The sequence below is a fragment of the Cylas formicarius genome, unplaced genomic scaffold (genome assembly GCF_029955315.1).
Source record: "Cylas formicarius isolate icCylForm1 unplaced genomic scaffold, icCylForm1.1 PGA_scaffold_10__41_contigs__length_53128322, whole genome shotgun sequence".
NCBI classification, from domain to species: Eukaryota; Metazoa; Arthropoda; class Insecta; order Coleoptera; family Brentidae; genus Cylas; species Cylas formicarius.
Window position 1 is genome coordinate 12,032,025 of NW_026844214.1, and position 17,681 is coordinate 12,049,705.

Sequence of the window (17,681 nt, forward strand, 5' to 3'; positions counted from 1 at the left end):
AATGCTTCCTAAGATAACGGACAGATCAATATAAATCGCTTTTGGTATAAAACGGCCAAATCATTCACGCACAAGCAGGGTCGTCAAAGAAAATCGGACGATTTAAAACCTCTCTCTAGAGAGTCGGGAAATATATCGGAAAAATCACTCATATGAGGTCAAATCTCGTGAACCGGGAAATTATGACCCACGGGATTTTGTTCGTTTTCCATTAGTTGTTAACAAGGCCTATGTTTAGAGAATCTTGGTAACTGATATACAATCAGTTGTCTGGCAAGATCAGTGATTTCAGGAAATTGATTATATTACATTACAATCAACTAAATTTAGCTTAATTAAGGAGAGTATTAAAAAAATGTTTATGGGCGGAACAACTGAACATGAAGCCAATAAAATGTAAAAGTATCGAAAGAAACAGCATTTTTAAGATTACCGCAAAATAGAACATCGTCAAAAATCTGATTCATACTGAATATTTAATACATTGACGATAAATTCTGGGAATTTTTGGACATGCACTATCAATATATTTCAGTGTAAATAATGGCCTCATATAACAATGTTCCACATAGTTCAAAATTTGTTTAACTGCAGTTGAAGTGCAGAAAAATATATTTGCTGATGATGCTGACCCTTCTTATATAATAGGAAACCCCTGTGAAGATTTAGCTATAAACTAAAAATTTTTACATGGTGGTAGGAGTTGGACAGCAAATAATTTAATGATGTTCCGCTGCTTTTCGATCGACGGCGACAAGTTATAGTTTTATTCTCAGTTTATACGCCGAGAATTATATTATTTATTAAGTATTTTGTATTTAATCTACTACAGTTTGTATTTGCGCTTAGTGTGCTTTACATGATAATAATGGAAGCAACACAAAAACAATATTACAAATCGTGCCATCGTGTTTGAGCACAACCGGTAAAACGCCAGATAAACTGTTTATTCGTCTGACATGAAATAAAAGCCGTCGTTTTTTGTTAACATTATGTTCAGGTGTCACTTTCGCCTTAACCGTGCAAACATTTTTAACTCTTCGAACTTGCACCGATCCTATTGCAGTTCCCATAGGAATGGCTTCCTAATCTATATAACATAAAGACCACTTTAAAATCAGTATTTAGGTTTCCACTAGTTAAAAAAAAATTCTTTTTGTTTTTTTTTTGTTCAATAATTTACATTTTATTTGATTTACTTTAAGCTGATTACAATATTATATATGGCATTTCCATACACATTTTCTTTTTAACAACTTTCTCCACACACTTAAATCGTTTTGTTTTTTTTTTTAATTTAACACATCTTATTGGTTGAAACCAAAATTATAAAATATCGTATTAGCCAAATTAATTGTGTTACGAATATTTAATATTCCTGATATATATGGTGCTTTGATGCGCAGACAGAGGAGCCAGATGATAATGCTGAGCTAAGAAAGTTAATGGACGAACGATATCAAATCGTTGGGAATTTTTATTTTGAACTTCCCTAATAAATCAAGACTGTCTGTACCTATGCCCACCGTACAAAGCGACTAAAATGCAAGTGCAATTGTGTAATTGTAAACTGAGTAAGCAAGATATGTGTGATATGTCTGAACGGCGGATAGATTCAGGAGCACCAGTGCCACAGGTCTCTCCAAACCAGTGCCTGTTAAAATAGCAAATTGTGAGGAAAAACACTGCCGGTATCTGGATCAAAGGTGATATTTTGGCGCAGTTCGCCCACCAAAAAACAAATAAATTGAAAAGATCTGCGCGTTAGATACAATAAAAACTAGGCAAAAGGGAAATCTACCATGAAATAAGCTTCTTCGCGGCATATGTTAGATCAGATGAATTGTACGCTGAATTTATAGAACCTATGGAACATTACCAGTCGCCAGTATCGCCAAGTTTAACCAAACTGCCAAGAATTGAGGCCTTCGAGTTGGTATAAAACACCAAGGTAATATTATGTTTAGAAACGTGGGATATCATACTTGGGCTAAAAGCGGGCACGTATGACGAAATTGTCAGCAGTGTAGTCGGCGGTGTTATATACAGGGTGTCTCACGATCTGACTACCATAGCTTGGCAGTGTGTTTCTGGGGTGATTTCAAGTTAAAAATGTAAAACGAATATATATCCGGAACGCGGAAACTATCTGAGCTACAAGCATTTGAAATTCTAAAGACCATTTTAAAGAAACCTCTTTATTTTTTATTTTTTTATTTTTTATTTATTTGTATTTTATTTTATTGAATTAATTATTGAAAATGTCTACCTAGTTGCTGTATACACAGTTTAAGTTGTTCTTAGAATTGAAGTGGTAGTTCCGCTAAGAGTCTCATTATCAGCACGAATAGTTTGCCACGCACCTCCTGGTCTAAACGATATATAAAAGCAACGCGAAATAACTTTTGGAAAAAAAAAGAAATAATTATGATAAGATAGTAGGAGGAAAAATAGGTAAAAATAAGAAAAAAAGTATCGATTAAATGATCGAGCGTAACAAAACGGAAAAAGAAAAAAATATGCCTAATAATATCTTGCGAAGCGCTCACATCAAATTGGACGTCACCTCGAGCAGTGCAACCTACAAGGGTTCTGGCTTCGTGCAGATCTATTAAGGTGACGCAATGATTGAAATTTGCTCCAATATCCCGATAATACAGGAACTTCGAAGTTTGGATCCTCCCAGAATACACCGATACGGGAGTTTCCAAAACACTAGCCCTAATAAAGGGGGTACGGGTGCTCCAAGGACAGTATGGGTGCTCCCAAGAGAGTACGGATGCCTTTAAGAGAGTGCGGGTGCTGCAAGGAGAGTACGGGTGCTCCAAGGAGAGTAGGGGTTCTCCAAGGACCCTAAGTTTCCGCGTATAAGCCGACAGCATCAAAATTTACACACACACTTTTAAGAGTGAATAGAATGGTAAACGTAACTAACCAAACTAACCAAAACTCGTGCTATTACATCCTCCACTTTCGTCCGTCGTCCGATCTCTTCGTTTCTCACACAAGCGAGAGTTATTGTCTCTAGTCCGTATGTGAGAACCGGGAGAATGCAACTGTTAAAAACCTTGGACTTCAGATAGATGGGGATCTTAGGATTTTCAAATGTGAAACCAAGCCGGCCAGTAGTGGACCAAGTCATACGGACTCTTCTATGAATTTTGGCTTTCTGGTTATCTATTCCTAGTTTTATTTGGTACATACGCTTGCTGCTTGCATATTAGTAGGTCACCCGTTGGACAAATGTACCAACATCCTATCACTACATTATTTTTTGCATACCAAATGCCATGATGTTGATATAACTTACCAATAGCAAGTTATATCACCTACGCAAGGAATAATTAGGTTTTGACATGTAGTTACCGGATTCTATAGCGGCCCTACTACGGTAAAAATTGATATTTTTTTAGAGAAAGATTTTTCGCGCATGCCTCTACATTTCACCAACTAACCTGCACTTTGACCCATTTTCTTTATAAAAAGCGATTTCTATCCGGCGGTCATGTAGGCTGTTGAATGCTGCAAGAACTTTTCAAAATTTCGTAGTTGCTTCATAAGTTCCCGTATTGCCGGCATAGGCAGGGCCTCTATATCTCTATGGGTTTTTGCAGCTCTCCACACGATTCGTCTACAAACCGTTGTTTAGTTTGCAATTTAACTAAAATATGGTTATGTGATAGATATTATTACTCTATTTACTGAAGTTTGTAGTTTTCAATTCGAAGCGGCGCAACCTTTCCGACAATGAAGGTAAAAAGCAATTGTGTATCTATTAGTTTACGCATAATTAAAATCACAATCAAAAGGAATAAACAAGCACTCCACCAAGTGTACTCCTCTGAGTTGCGGGCGGGTAGCTTAAGTTCACGATTCGCTAATTGTGTAGCAGCCAAGAATGAAGAATTTACGGCGACAAACGTTTTCATTAGAACGTTAGCTGAACATTAAGCAGCGAAAAAGGTTTATTGTCTCAGCGGCAAGTCTGCCGAGAACGTAGCAATGAATATTCATCCGCCGCGTCGCGACGTAGAAAAGCCGAACTTGAGTTTTCGAGAGCCTGCCTGGCGGTTGTTTTAATAAAACACTTAAATCAAGTTAAAAGACAAGAAACTTCGCCATGTAAGAATGTGCGCGTTTTAACACAATTAAATCCGGGACTCTCAGTTAATGGGGATAAAAAACTCCATAAAGTTTTTATGTCCCCCTTCGTGGCCGAGATTTTAAATGGACTATGTCAAATTTATTGCGTGGTTTAGAGGATGCACGAAGAACATCGTAATCACCGATATCATATTTAAAGTTTTTGCAGTTTGTAAACATTGTTTTCTTGTTTGGTGATTTTAATGAATTTTGGAAAGCAGCCAGTTTGATCACGTATCCTGCCGTGGTCTCAACACAACGAATTTCCTTCGTAACTCTATAAGAGAGCCCAATATAGAAACAAAGTTTTGCAGATTTAACAGTCAGCTCAGCTGTTTTTGATATATTTAAATTACTTACTAAATTTGCAAATTTAAATTAAAAAAAAAGTATAATAATTTTTGTTGCTATTTACAAATCTTCTGGATTGGTTGTTGATGAAACTTGCTGACGTTTCGCTTCGAGGCGCCAGGTTCGATAAACCTGCACAGTTTTATTAACTTGTATATATATGTATAAATATATATATATATATATATATATATATATATATATATATATATATATATATATATATATATATATATATATATATATATATATATATATATATATATATATATATATATATATATATATATATATATATATATATATATATCCGAATCAGCATATCGGACCGTACCAAGCCCCGTGGTTCCGTAAATGTTCATCATTAAAAAGGTCTACTAGATTGGTTAAAATCTTTAAAAAATGGGGGTGGGTTATTTATAAACTTCCGACCAGGCTGCTCGCATAACTAGGAACTTCCAATTACTGTTCGCAGTTTCACCTCCGATTATAAACACCCGGTAGATGTTTAAAGATGTTTAGACTTTTCTTTTTCTTTTTGATAACCAAAATAAATTGTCACAATCTAGTAAGTAAACTGATTATAATTATATTAGACAACTGTTTCGACTCATACATTGTCACGCGCTTGGGGATCAAGGAAACCATTAGTTGTAGGATGTAATTAGATAACCATAATCAGTAAACTAGAACCCTGTCGATCTTTTGGGCACGGACCTACAGAGGTAATGGTTGGGTCATACATACATTGTGAAATGGCATTGATAAGAATGAAAGAAAACTCTCATTGAGAAAAATCCTAGACCCAGCAATATAGAAGAACTTTAACAGAAGCTTAAATATCTTGTTTATTTAAAGATTGTGCTGGGCAAGCGCCAATTTCTGAATTGAGTTTTGGTGCTGAAAGTCCTTGGCATCACCTTGTATTCTTGCCAATGCTATTTCTACTGATTTCACAATCATTCTGGCCCAACCGCGATCACTGACGATCCGACAATATCAGGTTTACTTTTTACAAAACTTCTGGATTCCTCCTGCGTCGGTTTTTGCTGAGTCGAACTTGCTGTTTTTTTTCAACCTAACAATCTTATCCGCGACTCAGGTCTTTACCTGTGACCAATTTGGGAATCAGTTCGAGACGGTGTTTATGCCCCTCATTTAGCTCCGCTCCCCTCAAACAATATAAAAGCAAGTACAGAAGTAAAATGCGAGCTAGTGTCAGTCAAGCTCCGAAGAAGCTGGCGAAGCAAGTTTTGTAAAAAATGTTACAGTAGCCTGTGGAAGTTTCTTTGAAAAAAAAAATCATGTTGTGACTGACTAATTATATCCTGCTCCTCCTCAATTCTTTGGTCCCCGATAGGGCGAAAAATCGATAAATTCGAGCTTATACATTTTGAGTGTCTTATTGAACTCTTCCATCTTTAGCCGAGTCTTCTGTAAGGTAATTTCAAACTTTTTTGGCATAATCCAAAATTATCTTTATATTAAACGTACTTTGTCGTCGGATGCTGCAACTACAGGGAGTTTTTTTATTATTATTTATTAGTATTTATGTGACTGAAACAGAAACCCAAATGCAGTTGTTTGGTGTCAAATAACAAAATGTCCTTCGTTGTGTAATAACTAATATCAGGCTACTAATAGCTGTAATTCCTTTTTGTTTGCGGGTCGAATTTAATGTTTCACTAGAAGAGTAAAAGAAAGAAAGTAAATTAATGAATGTAGAACTAACCAAGCAAGTTGCGATTAAAACAAAATGGAAAACTGTATTATCAAATGTCTTCAATCAGCTAATAAAATCATTTAATGTGTGAAATAATGTCATGCTTCCCTGCTTGAAGTAATTAATAACTGTAATAATATAGCAGTAACACTCGCATTCTCGAATTTAAATTAGCTTGATGTCTCACTTCCTCAATTTAGCAACTCAGGGAATCCTAAAAGGGAGATAATCGAAAGAGCGTTGTTTATTATTTCGATAGCATTTTAGTGGACGCTCCCTTGATCGACTTCGATTAGGAAATGTACACAACACATTAGTCTTTCGACCGAAAATAATGTAGAACTATTAAGGATTTAATGGAACTCAATTATGTTGCTCCGTAAAAAAAGGAGACGAAGGTTACCTTTCCCGGTTTGAGTTATTTAAGGCAGGGTGATAAATCTTTTCTATTCGCACCTTCCACGGAAAAAGTGAAAAATGAGTGCGTATTTGCTGCTTGTCCGAAAAAAGTCGTTAAAGGAATTAAGCGCGAGTGATTAAGAGGGATGGATATGTTTTAAAAATAAATGGAAATATTAATCCCTTATTCTGGAAATGCGGAGAGATTTATGGGAAATCTTCTTTCTTTTACATGAATTCGTTATCAGTGCATTGACGTTTCAGATTAGCATATTTAAAGCACTGTGTTTAATACAAAAGAAATTTAAAATTTTCATATACTTAATAAGTCGGAAAAGAGGTGAAGATTGTTCAGAATGGAAAGAAGTATTCAAAACTTAAAATTTAAATAATAAATAAACAACCATTTGAAGTGAATTTTTCAAAGAAACTGCCACAGGCGACTCTGATATCATTTACAAAACTTCTGGATTCCTATTTCGAAGGTTGTTGTTGAATCGAACTTGCTGACGTTTCGCTAATCATCCTGCTGACTTCTTCAGAGTTTCAGTTAGCAAGTTCGATTCAACAACAGGAGAAGGAATACAGAAGTTTTGTAAATACTTACCATTTCAAGTCGTTCTAGTCTATCTCTAATGAGCTAGTATAGATACCCATATGCGAATTAAGAAAAATATTTTCGCTTCCTTAACTTTCGTACATATATAAAGTGCTTAGCACGGAATAAGAGAAACGCATATTTATTAATAAAAACAAAAAAAAACACAGAAGGAAACTAATAACGGTGCACCAAGAAAAAAATAAGTAAAACCAATTTTATATTTAGGTCGACATGGGACTTAAATCAAAGCCATGAAGTGTTGACCAATCAGAGTTAAATCATATTTTGTAAATACAATTTACTTTTTAAAGCATGAAAGATAACCAAATTTAATATACTTACCCCAAAATGATAGAAAGGTTTGTATAACTTCTCTTTTGAACAAATTTTTAGAACTTTATTGTATTTCTGTCAATAAATAATGAAGAAAATTAAAAAATGCATTAACTAATTTTTGAAAGTAACAAAAGATACATTTTTTCCTAGCTTGGTTTAACTTATATTCTTGACGTTAAAGAATGTCGATTAGCGTAATTTAGTTGTGGCTTGCACATATTATGTGACTGCATAATGAACCCACCTATCATTAAATAATTGATGATTTTAGAAATTTCTCCAAATGAAAATTGCGATAGCCACTCTATTAGTGTATACCTACTATTCAAATAAATATAATTAATAAATAATAGGAATCACTTTTTCACACAAAAACCGACACAGCTGATAACAAACCAACAAGAAAGTGTGAATGCAACTTTAAAAATAATTGAAGAAAAAACAATATAAAATTGAATTCATTATATTAATCTTAACTAGTTATTTTTTTTATTAATACTGTCATTTTAATTAGTATAACTGTTTGGATGTTGATACTTCTTAATATTATGAGCGATAAAATTACGTATGCTTCTTTTAATAAGTGTTCCAAAATTGAAACTAATTGGATTCACGTCATTACCATCGGTTATATAAAATTCACGTTACAAAGCATAAAACGGAACGATATTTCGAAAAAGTGTCAATTATGTCAAACTATTAACCTCATTTAATATAAGCGGAACTGCGTGTGAATTATACTGAATCGTTAACGCCATAGAGAATCGATTCGTAGTATCGTGACCCGAAATAACTCGATTATATAATAAAACTACCATTAATACTACATTAGATCGCGTGTAGAAACGTATTTAAAGTGTCCTAATATATAAAGTTGCAAAAAAAATCGGTATTGCTTTTATACAGCCCTGTCCAGTTTAATCCATAGAATTACAATTCATTTGTTTCTAAAGGGAAAATTACGTAAAATATTTATATATATGTTATAAATTTTTATCCTAAGGCTTAGATTTTGTACACTTTTTCCTTTTAAAAACTGTTCTGCGCTTCCAAGACATAAAAAAATAACTTCACGAGCGAAGAACTAAAAATTCTAAGCAAACGTATTATGTTAAATTATTCTCCAGATCAAATAATGTTTCACAAACATGAAAACAATTTTCATTCTTCAAAATTCCACAAAAAATTACCAGTTTATTGTATTGATGAGAACGTGAACCTATTCGTCAACTATCAGGCAGTTCTTGAGAATTTTAAAAAATTTTATAGAATCTGTAAACAAAATAAAAAATAAAAATAAATCACCGCTAAAAACAAAAAAAAAAGACAATAACAAACTCACTTTTTTTAAAACTTTTATGAACAGCAAGAAATATTCGAGATTACTTTGTCTATTTGTAAAAGGCATTGAGCAAGCGAGGATGGGATTCCGTATTCTCTTACCAAGTTTGTTGCTAACAGTCTGGTAGCACCCATGACGTATCTGGTTAACTTATCTTTTGAAGAGGCTAGATTCCCCAGTGCATTAAAATAGACAGTTATAGTCCCAATTCATAAGGGGCATTTGATGTCTAATTACCGGGGTATATGTGCATCGTCGGTTTTCTCAAAAATCTTCGAAAAATGCTTTTATAAAAGATTATTATCATTTTTGAATAAGTGGCTACCAATTTGATTTTCGGAAAGACGATTCGACAGAGCAAACTTTTATTCATAAGTTTCTTTAATAACATTATGCAGGAATTCCCTAATGATTAGGTTGCTGCATACGCGGACGATGCGGTCGTCACAACCTCAAATGCTAGTTTAGATATTTTATCCAAGATATCAACCTGTGCAGTATTGCTTTAAATGAATCGAAAACAGAAATTATGCTTTTTAGCTTGACATATTTAAATAAGGGTATTCTTGTTAAATTAAATATTAAAATGGTTATATGTATATATAACACCACTTTAGATATGTGTATATGTAATATGAGAGGCATTATTTAGTGTACCACTTTTTTTTTAAATACACGTACGGAATTTCACCTGTCTATTTTGGCAGACATTGATTACGCCACTGATTTCTTCTAAAATAAAAATTATTCTTACAATCTTTTCCAATCATTTCTAAAGAAATTCAATTAAAAAAATAAAATGCATGATCGTAACAATTTCGTTAATAATAATAATATTTTATATATGGAGGACGTGTAGTTTAGCTGAGTTGATTCGGAATTCCTGCCAAATCAAAACTGTAACGGGAACAGAGAACAGGTAGCGCTACGTAAATTTGCTTAATTCTCATTTTTCTATAAAGTATGCTATATAAACTGCCACAGAATCTCTCTTAAAAGCTAGTTTTCAACGATAGGGAATTTGAACAAAATTTTAATTTGAAAAATATGGATTATAAAAGAACCCCAGTTCACAAAAAAAAAATTAAATCCTCTTTGAAAAGCGCTGTTATTGGCTATGACCGATTGTGACGTCAATTCGCTCGTAAGAAAACGCGCCAGCCACCAGACTGCAATGGGCTAAAGTGACACCTGAACATAATGTTGACAAAAAATGACGGCTTTTATTTATTTATTAGAAGCATAAAAAGTTTATCTGGCATTTTACGGGCTGTGCGCAAACACGATGGCACCATTTGTAATATTGTTTTTGTATTGCTTCCATTATTATCATGTAAAGCACGCTAAGCACAAATACACACTTGCGTAGATTAAATACAAACACACCTTTACACGAGCCAAAAATAAACATAAATATTATAATTCTCGGCCTATGACCTGAGAATAATACTATAACATGTCGCCGTACCGATCGAACAGCGGCGGTATGACGTCCAGATCATTCCCGCGTTTAAACGGAATAGCCGGGTGTCACAACTTGCTGGTACATCAAGCGCACAATACACAATCTTTAAATTGGATTACGTATTCTAACTTTAGTATTATTTCTAATTTTTTATAATGTGTTGCGCCTTTTTCATTTGTTTTGTGGTGTTTATAATTTTCTCTCATGAAATTAAAAAAATATTATGCTGATTATTGCTTTTCTGGTTGTTAGTAGCTATATATACAATTTTAATTTTAAATTACCAATTATCAAAATGTCCTCCTTGTGTTTAATAAAGCTAAATATTCCTTTTGTTTCAGTTATGATGTTCGTGGAAGGACGTACAAAGACGCGAAATTGTGGTCGTCGCCGACAGTGTTCGGAACTCGTGCTTATTTTTGGCCGTTGACAAACCCCGCTACACTAGTGATCGATAATATTCAACTTTCCGACGAGGGCATTTATCGCTGCCGCGTTGACTTTAAAAATTCCCCCACAAGAAACAGTAAAGTTAATTTTACAGTTATCGGTAAGCAAAAATTAATTATTTGTTCGTTTTAGTACACATGTAGATTGATGTAGTTTCTATTTTATTAGCCTAAATCTAGCATAAAAATTGAAAAATTATTAAGGAAACTGCTAAGGGAAAAGACTTTTCAATAACGAAAATATGGAAATTATTAATAACATTTTTTGAAAAGTTGTATAGTAGCATTAAATGGGGAATGTGCTAATAAACTTCTATGTCAGGGTGCTCCATCCCGTAAACGATAAGTCAACCCTAAATATCAATTTCGAAAGTATCAATCTAATATTTCCTTGGACCATACAAGCAATGTTTAAGAAGAGCAGTGTCGAAAATATATACCGCTAATACGATCGGAAGTAAAGCATTTAGAAATAATATTTTCATAGTTCTTATTTCGAGAAATATCCAAAAAATTGATAGGTTCTTTTTTTCACTATAATGAATAGTTAAAAATTTAATTCTAGCTGCGGTAATATACAGTATAAATAAAATTTTTAACGTAAACCTTAAATAAAATTTAAATGAAATACTTATAGCTTCAACAATGTTGATATTTAGAATTTTTATATAAAAGCAACTAGTAGAACGCAGCCAAAACCTTCACTTGAAATCTGAATACAACCCCCTGGCGGAAGTTTGAATTAAAATTTGTATCATGTGCGACATATAGAATGTAAAGTGTTGGGTAACAGTCCTGTCTTACGATCTCAAAAAACAATAGTTTAATAGTATAAATTAATGTGATGAAAGCGCTCTCGTGGTCTTAAAAGGAAGGCGAGCAAACGTTTAAAATGAGATGGCTTAAATAAACAGCAAATTCTTGTTTCGATGGCTATAGTTGTTCCATTCTGTTTCAATGATAACTTTGAAGTAAATGCAAACTTGCCGCTAATAAAAATATAATTCATTAAGTGATTTTAAACGATAAAGGGTTCAACGTAGTTTGAAGTATGGCCCGTTGTATAGAATTTTTTTTCTACAACTGTATTGAAAAATATCTTTTTCCCGTCTGTAAAATGCCTAATTACACACCGATCTTGGATGCGGGAAGCGACACGTTACCACGTCAGTTTCGTTTCCCATGAATCCGAGCCACTTCGGACATTTCCGGGATTTTACCGCACGGGTTTGGGAGCAATCGGTTGTTTTCGGAGATATTTCCCATGCTTTGAATTTTGACGTTTGTCAGTTCTGACGGCCATGTCAGTGAATGTATTCGTGTTGTTTTTCCAAAATGTACCCAAAACCTAACGGTCGTAGAAAATAGTATATTATGCAATAAGTGCGGTAATCGGCATTTGACTCACGAGTTTATTTGACACGAGCTGAGCGCAGCGGAGGTAGTGTTTAATAAACGAGTGACTTAAAAAGTTTATCGAACCGTTAGTTTTTGGGTACATTTTCGTAAAATAACACCGTCAGAATTGACAAACGTCAAAATTCAAGGCGTGGGAAATATCTCCAAAAACATCCGATTGCTCCCAAACCCGTGCGGTAAAATCCAGGAACTGTCCGAAGTGGCTCGGATCCGTGGGAAACGAAACTGACGTGGTAAAGTGACGGTTCCCGCATGCTAGATCGGTGTGTAATTAGGCATATTAAAGACGGGGATAGAAAAAAGTATAGTATGCAACACATTCGCTGCACTCCGCTCGTGTCGAATAAACTCGTGAGTCAAATGACGTTTACCACACTGGTTGCATAATATACTATTAGCACCTGTTTCGGTTTCTTGCACACTGAACAAATTATTATACATTAAAACGTCATGTGGCAAAATAGCCTCCATATTTCTGTTTCTACATTCGACACACCGACAACTATTAAAAAATGTAACCATTATTTGACAGCCGTGGCAAAAATCTTGTCGGGTATTAAATGGCCAATAAGAGAATTTTGACTTCAACAAAAGACGATAATGAATAAAAAACTAATTTACCACTATTTCGAAGATTCTAGCGATGATAACATGGTGTATGTATGCAAATTTTGGTACCTTGGTAAAAAAAATGATTGAACTGAATTTATTCTCACAATAAGCAACTCGAGCGGTCAATTTGAGAATCTAATTTCAATGAATATCGCAATGCTTTCTGAATCGTAATTCGAAATCGATAGTTCAATTAGCAGTTATCTTTTCATATGGTAAGGTTGTAACTCGACTCCGTTTATATCTTCTCACTAATAAGGAATACGGCATTCAATTTAAGTAAACCGGTTTAATTTGCTCCAATATTGAGACCGGTGGTCATTAAGGTGTAATTAATTAGTTTAATTGAATTGTTTCCGATCAGTGAGTCCGTTTGATTCCAGCGAGGAGCAGGCGAGGCAAATAATTGTGAACAGGGCATATTGTTGCTGTTAAATTGGAATTTCGATGTCTGTTTGTTTGCGATATTGGGAATTCCACAGTTATTCTTGATGTAACAAGGCTCTATTGTTTATTCATTTTAAATATTGTTCAGTGACCTTTCGCTGAGTCTTTTACTCTGAATGTATGTCGTCTTATACAAAACCGATCTCAAAACAAAATAGTGTTATCATCTAATAAATATGCACGATTAATGTAGATTTTTTGCGCTTATTTTGGAAATGTTTTACATTATCCCTTTATCCCCTAATCCCCATAACTTGTTCCCTTACTAAGCGATAGCGTTCGACGCAAACCGCGAATGAAAATAACATGATTTGCTTTTATTTTAGCGAAAACGAATGCGATTCGATGATAATAACAACCTAGGGCTACTGAGGGAGGAAAAGTATTAGGAAAAAGTATGTAACCCTAAACATACTTCTTAAATCCATATACGTGAGAAGCAATTTAGGAATATATTTTTTCCACTCCCGTCTGTCAAATACCTAATTACACACCGAACTAACGTGCCGAATGCGTCACTTTACCACCTCGGTTTCGTTTCCCATGAATCCGAGCTACTTCGGACATTCAGGGATTTTATTGCACGGATTTTGGAGCAATCGGATGTTTTCAGAGATATTTGCCACGCTTTGAATTTTGACGTTTTTTCAATTCATGGCAGTGAATGTATTTGAGTTGTTTTGCGAAAATGTACCCAAAAACTAACGGTCGTAGAAAAAGTATAGTACGCAACACGTTCGGTAAACTTTTTAAGTCACTCGTTTATTAAACATTCGCTCCGCCGCGCTCCGCTCGTGTCAAATAAACTCGTGAGTCAAATGCCGTTTACGGCACTTGTTGCAAAATATACTATTCTCTAACAGTAAAAACTTTTACAATAAGATACCTAACTGACAAATTATAAATAATAATTAAATTATCAGTTGAAAAAAGAGTTAACGAAATCAATTAAAACGATGGTCACCCGGGATGTCATCTTTTGGTAGATCATTAGAAATATTGTTTCATATATTGACAACAAGTGATATTCTGTTAATTGATAACATTACTGAAGCTTTGACGCAATGCGATAATATGGACAAATATTTAAGACGGAATGAACTTATATATTTGTAAAAAAGTGAGATGTTTAATCCACAATGTTCATCTATTGAGAGAAATCTTAGTTCATAAACTCCTAATATATATAATAATATATAAAGCTTTGGTTTAACAGTTATGGCATTGTAGCATGGCATGGGAAAGGGACACATGTACACTTGAAAGAGCTAAAGACAATTCAGAACTATATTGTCAAAATAGTCCTAAAAACTTACCCACATGTTTTGAGGTGATATTTTGAATTAAAAAAATCCTTTATATTTACACTGTTTCTAATTTCATCCACCTAAATAATAAATACGAAGATAGAACCAACCTAAACTAACCAAACTAAAGCAAATTTAGGGAGACTTCCAACCGGAATCTCATTTGGCATTTTCTTCAGGTGCATGTTGTCAAGTGTCAGCTGCGCGTTGGTCGCTGGGTTCTTCCTGTTCATGGAAAGTCGATAATCCTGGCTTTTGCGCTCCCATTCGACCACAACTTGGTTCAGACATATCAGACCAAGGCAAACAAACACAGAGATCGGACAGCAATTAAAAGCATATATGAACTGAAGGAGAATTCCAAATTCTCCCGCTGATCATAGGCGTAAGCAGACATGCTAAAACGGTTCATCATCTAAAGGAGCTCGAGCTGCCGCACTGAGTACTATAGCCATCATCAGAAAAAATGCTGGAAAAATGTATCCAAGCGAAAGAAGAAAACTTTGTAGTTTCGATGGTTATGTATTATTTTATCTCATTTTATGTTGCAATTTACCCAGAAATATGTTTTAGCAACAGTCATGTCACGTAGATTTAAACTGCAAAATGGTACAGGAAGAAAATTTTGCAGTTTGTATGTACGTCCTCAAATTTTTCCAAGTAATTTATTCATTTACGTCATCCATGTACATCGCAAATAATTCCGTTGTTGCGAAATCTGTAATTTCGTAATCATTTCCGCGTTCAAACAAAAGAGAATGTCAGATTGCCAAAGGTGGAATACAATCTTGCTTTTCTCGCTCTTTTCAAGTTTAGCGCTTGTCTACAGAAACTTTTCCAATCGATAGGAAAAGTCATCAAGTGTTCTCGGAGACACTTCTCTGGTTTTGGGGCGAATAATGCGCCATCTGTCATGCGTCGCACGGATATTGCCTTTAAAGTGACAATATTTTTTCATGGCTCATTTGTGACGGATTTTGTCTCTTTCTCGTTAAAGAAGATATATAGAGAAAGGTTTTCGTTTGCTAAAGGGGCTGATAATTTCGTCGTTTCTGTGGTTAGTAGGGTGACGCTTTATACATTGTTCAGAGTTTGTAACGAATGCCTTAGACTCGCGGTCTGGACTTTATTACAGCTTTTCGCTTGCTACCTTATAATTTATAGTTTATACTATGTAATTTAGAAATGCTTAGATATAAGATATTGGGGTAATTGGCTTCCATTTTAAAGTTTAAGCATAATCGAGAATATGTTGTACCCATTAAAGTCAAAACCATCATCTACATTTTGAGTAAAATGACATAAAGCATCTTTTGGTGAAAGTTTCCTGAATAATACCGAAGACAATTTTTGAGAACAATCTTTTTCAAAACAAAATCAAAAGTATTGAAGCCTGTTTCTAAGTGGTGCGGAGTAATAAAACTGGAGATTTTAGGGGACAATTTACCATCTTCCATAGGCGTAGGTAGAAGATTAACCTATTAAACTAAGTAAACTAAGTCGGGCAATATTTGTCATATTAAAAATTTTGGTATGTGCTGCTGCCGTAATAATTCTCCATAATCAGCGAACGACAAAGTAATTGTTTTAAATCTATAAGATTGTCTTAAACAATGCTTTTTTTACAATACAATACTGAAATTGGAAAGACCTAGAAACCTAAAGACCCAAAGACTTAAATAAAAAATAAAATCCTAGCATAAAAAACGTCGAAAAAGACCACAATAAAAGTCCTTGATGATGATACAACACATGCGATTAGAAGGAATACCCTAGACCGCCCTTAACAGAATTTTGATAATAAGTAGAAAATTGCTATGGAAAATATTGAAAAGTATGAATTTTGTCTGGCTAAAACATAACCACAAACTGATGAAATTGTTTTTTGGCGAAGAAAAATATATTACATCATGGCACAGAAGATTTTTTATTTTGATGAGGATAGATTAATAATAGTTATTTCATATAGAAAATGTAGCAAAAATATTAATCGTGCTCTTCAAACTTTCCTCAGTAGTGGTTATGGAGAATGCCAGCTATAATTTACGATCCATCACCCACTTGGGAAAAAAATTGTTGTAGTGTGTTGCAGTGTATTCAGACAGTTGGCGAAAAACTGTTAAGCATCTTATCAGAAAAAAAGAAAAAATGTGGAATCCTGATAAGTTGGCTGATCAAACGGTAGGGACCTTATTAATTATATTAATAGAAGCTTTGGTTTCTGGAGGTTTTTGTTATCCACATATAACAAATTAAATGTTATGCGATTTACTTATTTCAATAAAACTTTCATTAAGTTCTTTTTACATCTCATACTACTCTCTTTCTTCTATGTATGGACATTATGTTTAACCGAATGGTGCTACCTTCATTTAATAAAATTGACAATTATTGCTGGGCCGGAGTATCGTCCTTTTGCAAGCATGACGGGGTTTTATTACCGCCCACCATTTAGAACTGATAATAGTATACTATGCAACAAGTGTGATAAACGGGATAAAAGGGTTTATTTGGCACGAGCGGAGCACAACGTGTTTCATACTATACTTTTTATACGACCATTACTTTTTGTGCACATTTTCGCAAAACAACACGAGTACATTGACTGACATGACCGTCAGTGACAAACGTCAAAATTCAAGCCGTGCGGTAATATCTCGGAAATGTCCGAAGTGACTCGGATCTGTGAAAAACGAAACTGACGCGGTAAAATGACACTTTCCGTACGCTAAATCGGAGTACAATTTGGTATTTTACAGAAGGGAGTAGCAAATAGTATATTATGCAAGAAGTGCGGTAAACGGCATTTAACTCACGAGTTTTTAATAAACGAGTGAGTTCAAAAGTTTACCGATCGTGCTGCATACTATATTTTTTCTACGATCGTTAGTTTTTGGGTACATTTTCGCAAAACAACACAAATACATTCACTGACATGACCGTCGGAATAAATAAACTACAAAACATTCAAAGCGTCCTAAATATCTCCGAAAACGTCCGATTGCTCCAAAACCCGGGCGGCAATATTCCGGAAATGTCCGAAGTGCCTTGGATCCGTGGGAAACGAAACTGACGTGGTAAAGTGAC

The 17,681-nt window shown here is 34.4% G+C and overlaps 1 protein-coding gene across 4 annotated transcripts in view; it reads left to right on the plus strand.

Moving 5' to 3' along the window:
* Nucleotides 1-17,681, plus strand: part of LOC132708314 (hemicentin-1) — a 555,715-nt gene that overhangs the window by 441,491 nt on the left and 96,543 nt on the right. For all 4 annotated transcript variants that reach the window (XM_060680574.1, XM_060680575.1, XM_060680576.1 and 1 more), the window contains one exon: nucleotides 10,702-10,910. In XM_060680574.1, coding sequence (XP_060536557.1) covers nucleotides 10,702-10,910 — 209 coding nt within the window. The remainder of the gene's footprint in view (nucleotides 1-10,701; nucleotides 10,911-17,681) is intronic.